The sequence below is a fragment of the Ciona intestinalis genome, chromosome 11, assembly GCF_000224145.3.
Source record: "Ciona intestinalis chromosome 11, KH, whole genome shotgun sequence".
In the NCBI taxonomy this organism is placed as follows: Eukaryota; Metazoa; Chordata; class Ascidiacea; order Phlebobranchia; family Cionidae; genus Ciona; species Ciona intestinalis.
In genome coordinates, this window is record NC_020176.2 from 4,206,667 (window position 1) to 4,212,666 (window position 6,000).

The following is a 6,000-nucleotide window of genomic DNA, read 5'->3' on the forward strand; positions in this document are numbered from 1 at the left end:
CGAGTTCTGTGAGGGTTAGACGATGATTATATACAGTTGAAATAGTTTATACATCTGATGCTTAATTTTTAACACACTGCCAGTTCCTTATCTTTAACGCTATGTAACTATGCATATGAATTATGATAACGATAAGTCAACACATAAAACCGCAGTGACAATTAAGCGAAGTTTATTAAGCAGTGCCGTGTGCATTATTTTGACTAGAATTTAGTTTAGTAAAAAGCGAAAGATTACACGATTAAAGTTGGTTCAAGAATATAGATTAGGACTTTAGTAATTGGGTTCAGATAATTAACATGGGCAGGACAGCCTGAAACTGTTAGCTAGCTTCGTGTATAGTAGGGCGGGAGAAGATGGGACACCTTTTCATTTTATTTTCTCGTCCCATTTGGTAGGAAACAAAGAAAATTCAAAGAATTATAAAACCGCATTCTCACGACTCTCATAGACCGTTGTTAATTGTTCAAAACACGATTAGGATAATGTATATTATATGTGCTAAAGGTTTCCCAATTTTCCCCACCCTACCAAACAAATGGTCTGCTTACAGACAGTAATAAACCTTGTATAACTTGTTTTTCAAAGACTTAATAAAATGTCACATATAGTATTAAAACATACATGTCGCAAAACGTACGCATGTTAAAATACGTACTTGCCGTATGAATTATCGACCATAGGTCTATTAATAGTAAATTGACAAAACAGAAACGACGTAAAATATTGATACAAATTATTGATCTACTTGAAAGAAAACCTATGGAAAGAAAATTCTGGCATATTCTATATTGAAAACAGGGGTTCGTAGCGGCAAGGCATAGGGTCGCATCTGAGTAATAACTAAATAGCTTATTGAGAGTAACTGAATACTCTTATTAAGTCTGTACACCAACAATTAAAGATGTGGAATTTTCTGCTACTTTTGTTGATGTGTAGCATTGCGAATTCCCACACAGGTGAGAAATGGAACAATAACATGACATATTGTTGTTGATATATCGCTATATTTTGCTGCATAACTCTCTTGAATATATAACCATATACCAAGGCTTAAAACTCACTTGTGATATAGCTTCCTCAAAACAAAACAGTTATTCGAAAAAGTCCATTAAATTAACAGCAAGTCCAACAAGAGACAACCTAATTACTTATGGTGGCCGCTGTCGGTTAAGACGGCGAGGTGCCAAAATACGCAGTTCTTATCTTTTCTACCATGGATAACAAGACGTCAACGTAAAGAATATATTTTTTTGGTAGAGGGCAAAGTAAGAAAAAAGGTTAAAACCCGATGAACAATAGTTTCATATACCGTCAAAACTGTTGTCTCGTGTTTCAAGCTATAACTACAAGCTTGATCCAATAACATAAGTTATATTTTTCTCCTCTTTCAAGGCAAGGGTCAAGAATCAATGGAAAAGTTAATCAGACAGAATGCTTTCGAGAGAGACAGGTTTTATTACGATGAGTTCCCGGAAAACTTTGGCTGGGGAACTGCGACGGCTGCTTATCAAATCGAGGGAGGGTGGAACGCTGCCGGGAAGGGCGAAAGCGTTTGGGACGATTTCACTCATCGAATGCCGTGCTGGTATGGTTGTAAGCCATATATAATCTTCGTGTTTATCAGTGCAGTGGTTCGTTTAACACTATAGACACTCATTTTTTGTTCAGCTCCATATATGTTGTCCTGTTTTCATGAATATTTCTTTGCAATCAAATCAATGACAAGGCGTGCTAAGTTTTTCAATTACCAACCCATAGTCCCTTAACAGTTTGATCATCATATTTTGTTAAGCTCTATAACCGCCTATCTGTTTCAGTATATAGTTGGTGTGCGTAATATTTGTTCTGTTTTCATGCAGGTTTCTTCGCAACCAAACCGGTGACGTTACTTGCGATTCCTACCACAAGTTCGACGACGATTTAGCGATCATCAAAGAACTCGGTTTGTCTCACTATCGCTTCTCTATCTCCTGGAGTCGAATATTCCCCGATGGGAAGAACACATCGGGCCCTCTTCCTGATGGCGTCCGTTATTACAATGAAGTCATTAACAAGTTGCTTGCTGCGAACGTGGAGCCGATGGTGACGTTGTTTCACTGGGATTTACCGCAGGCACTCCAAGATGAGTTCGGAGGATTTAACAGCAGCGAGGTCGTTCCGCATTTCCTCAACTATGCAGACTTCTGCTTCAGGTGATACAGCGTTTACAGTCAAGATTACCGCCTTATAAAGGTGTTGACACAGTTAAACATGGGAGAGACAGCCAATGCTGAATACTAAGCAGGAGTTTTGTCGAACTGTACAACTTTAGGGTTATATATACTCTTCGCTTTTGCTCAAGTTATACGTCTTTGCATAACGTCCGCAATTGTGTAAAATATCGCTTGACAATATTGTTTTCTCTTTTCACAGGACGTTTGGAGACCGTGTCAAATATTGGTTTACATTCAATGAGCCTTACAGTTATTGCATGTTGGGCCACGGACTTGGGGTTTCTGCACCTGGTGTAATTCAACCAGCCATCGGTCCTTACAACTGTGGTCACCATATGTTGCTCTCACACGCCAACGCTTATCGTAGGTGAGTGACATTGATTTTGGGAAACCGCCAACAAATTCAACGATGAAAAGGATCATAAATTTAGTCATCCTTACTTCCTGGATTGCGTTTTTAAACGATTCTGACGTTTAGGTGTAGCGACCACGCTTCTTGGTTTAATTAAATGTAAATATTTGATCGTGTACTGTTTAATTGTTATCGCTATAGGCTTCTTTTTCGTTTTATATTATTTAATCTTTTGCCAATCAAGGACACATAAAAGTTTTTACTATTGCTAGTCATAATCTTTGTGCAGATACCATGAGATTTACACCAACATCCCGGAGGCGCAAGGTCTCTCCATCACTATGAGTACGGAGTGGTTGGAACCCGCTGATCCGGAGGACCAGGATCACTGGGATGCTGCGGATCGCTACATCCAATCCGAGTTTGGTTGGCTTGCTCACCCGGTTTATGTTAACGGAGATTACCCGGAAATTTTAAAAGGTAACTTGTTGAAAATGTCCATATAGTAGGATGGGGGAAGATGGGACACCTTTTCATCTATTTTCTCGTACATTTTGGTAGTAAACAAAGAACATTTAAAGAATTATAAAACCTTGTCCTTGCGACTTTCATACACCATTGTTATTTGTTTAAAACACGACCAGGATATTTATATATTTCGTGCTAAAGGTGTCCCATCTTTCCCACCCCACTATATACAGGTTTATATTTTCGTGGTTTAACCTTTTAACTACTCCTTGGAAATGAAATATTTCTTTTAAGGTTACACTGAAGGGGAAAAGTTAGTCATTAAGTTTAACAGTATACGTTGCATTTAAACCAATGTAAAACTAAAACAAGATAAAGTAAATCGATTTTACGATGTTTTCACTGCAAATCGGGTCATATATGTTTTTGTGGTATATTTAAATTCGTTATGTTGTCTAACAATACATCCAATTTATCAGAAATGGTGAGAAATAAAACTCAAAATGAAACTCGTTTCCAACATTTGGGTTCGAGGTTGCCGGAGTTCACGGAGGAAGAGAAAGCTATGCTGAACCAAAGTTCGGATTTCTTTTCATTACAAATGTACACTACAAGGTTTGTGGACGCACTTGTGTGAGATTTTAATATATAGTAGGCTGGGGAGATGAGACATATTTTTATTCTACTTCTTTCCGACCCATTTGGTAGCAAACAAACAACATTTAAAGAACTATAAAAAAATGTATCCTTACGTCTCCCATAGACCGCTGGTAATAGTTTAAAACACGATCAGGATATTTGGATATTATATGTGCTAAAAGTGCCCCATCTTCCCCCACCCTAGTATAAGACGGTGGCAATTCGTATCCAGGACAGCGACATTTTACATGCTCGTTTAAGCCTTGTTTACGTCATAAAGAAACCTTTGTTATCTGTTAACGCTGCGACTAAAGCTTTCACGTACAATAGGCGAGCATGTTACAACGACTGTCGTTTAACTGCCATTTTCCCGCCTTTTTCATTTGTAAACTACTCCGACCTTCGTCACCGTAGAGACAAATAAAGTCCTCTATTTATTGGTGTACGCATCTATATAGCGACCAATGTATATCTGAAACATCATCTTAAACGTTTCAATACCCAGGTACGTCATCCCGTTCCATAACTACCCGGATTGGTTCATAACATATTTGTCCGACCGTGATGCAAAGCAAATGTGTGACGTCAGGTGGAAACCTTCGCCAGGTAAAGTAAGAAGTAAAAGTGATTTGGAAGCATATTGGCCAGTTCTGTACATGGGGGTCCTTTACTGCAAAGCAAACCATAAGACCTGCCGTTTAGGCCAGAGTTGGACCATTAAAGTGAATGAATGTAATGAATGAATGAATGTAACTTGAATGTAACATTCATTCATTCATTCATTAAAGTCAAATAAAAAAATCTCCCAAAAAATAATTACCCACAAAGTAACGTATAGTTAACTCGTAAGCTGGCACAAGGTGTATGAAACAGAACACCCGTGCTATAACGACTGTCATTTTCAGGCCACGCGAGAATAAAGTAAGTTACATTTATTATTTTAAATAAAGCAGCATTGTATATTTCAAACATTTTAAGTAACAAAGATTGACAATACAATGGCTAGTTTTACTACACAGCATTATTACCAAAACTTTGCGTAATATGATAATGTTTATTTATCGATTATATGTTGCATACATAGGCTCTCCTTGGCTACGTCCTGTACCATGGGGTATCAGGCGCGTGTTAAACTATGTCCACGCTGAATACGGAGAACGGCCGGTCTGGATCACCGAAAACGGATTTGAAGACAATCCAATATACGACGACTTTGACAGAATATTTTACTATAAAGCGCACCTTAACGAAGTCCTTAAAGGTTAGGTTTACAATATAAAGTAACCTATTTGTTTAAAAGTTTTACAAGCTTGCGCGGTGGTTATCTACCAATAAATAATACATAAATCACAGCCTAAAGTAAACGTTAGTCACACCATGGTTTACTAAAGTCACAATCACATCCGATAATGATATCTTTAGTAGACCATAGTTACACCAAAGTAACTACTGGTGTACCAACTATACTGATGGTGAGTGCGTATTATACACGACACAGCAAAAGCGTTGACTACTCTCTGCGCGTGCGACAGGAATTAAAAGCGCTGGTAGAACGAAGCAGAACGGGGTAGCGGGTGAAATTCTACCAGCACATTATTAATGTTCCTGGCGTTTTTCGACCACGAGTATTTAACGTGCTGGTTCAGTTTATAACTGAGCCTCACGATTATAAAAAAGCTTTATTAATTGTTTAAAACACGACCAGGGAATGTGGGATATTTTATGATGGCGTATCCCATTTAACCCTGCAGTAATAAATGCCAGGGTGTGTTCACTTTTGAGTTTAAGTTGTAGTATTGAAACATCCGTTTTACAACTTTGTAATATCGAGTAAAAACTGAATGCTGTGTCATTGTTTGCAAGCAATTACGTAACCGACTTCCAGATTAAGTAATGCATCAAGTGTTTGTACAATAAGTACCTGCTGTGCAATACTTGGGCACTTTAAAACGTTTTTTTACAAATGCGGTCATATTAATAGAACCTTTATAAAATTTTACTTCGGCCATTATGGGTGCATTACATGCTACAAATATATTGTGGAATCCGCGTTTAAGGGTGTGTTATGTTTGGGCATCAACTATGTTTGATTACTGTCAAGCACTGATGGTACGTGCACAAAGTGGCACAGGGTCACAACTCTAAATATTTGTGTAACAAACAACGTTAAATGTTTTCGAATTAGTTTGACCATCGTAGTCTTACCACTGTAATCAGCGCTTCTATTTGAAAACGAATCCATTAACTTTTTTGCGGAGGAGGGTACGTTTAATGGTGTGTGCATTCATAAATGACATATACATTATGTTGGTTGTAACCAAAATC

The 6,000-nt window shown here is 37.9% G+C and overlaps 1 protein-coding gene across 4 annotated transcripts in view; it reads left to right on the plus strand.

Moving 5' to 3' along the window:
• The first annotated feature begins 476 nt into the window (after positions 1 to 476).
• LOC104266271 overlaps positions 477 to 6,000 on the plus strand; it is a 29,914-nt gene continuing 24,390 nt past the window's right edge. For 3 of the 4 annotated variants that reach the window (XM_026836697.1, XM_026836699.1, XM_026836700.1), the window contains exons 1-8: positions 477 to 959; positions 1,396 to 1,588; positions 1,863 to 2,195; positions 2,416 to 2,583; positions 2,858 to 3,048; positions 3,516 to 3,651; positions 4,181 to 4,281; positions 4,760 to 4,936. In XM_026836697.1, the coding sequence (XP_026692498.1) occupies positions 905 to 959; positions 1,396 to 1,588; positions 1,863 to 2,195; positions 2,416 to 2,583; positions 2,858 to 3,048; positions 3,516 to 3,651; positions 4,181 to 4,281; positions 4,760 to 4,936 (1,354 nt within the window). In that variant the 5' untranslated portion in view covers positions 477 to 904. The remainder of the gene's footprint in view (positions 960 to 1,395; positions 1,589 to 1,862; positions 2,196 to 2,415; positions 2,584 to 2,857; positions 3,049 to 3,515; positions 3,652 to 4,180; positions 4,282 to 4,759; positions 4,937 to 6,000) is intronic. The other variant, XM_026836698.1, reaches the window with a different exon arrangement.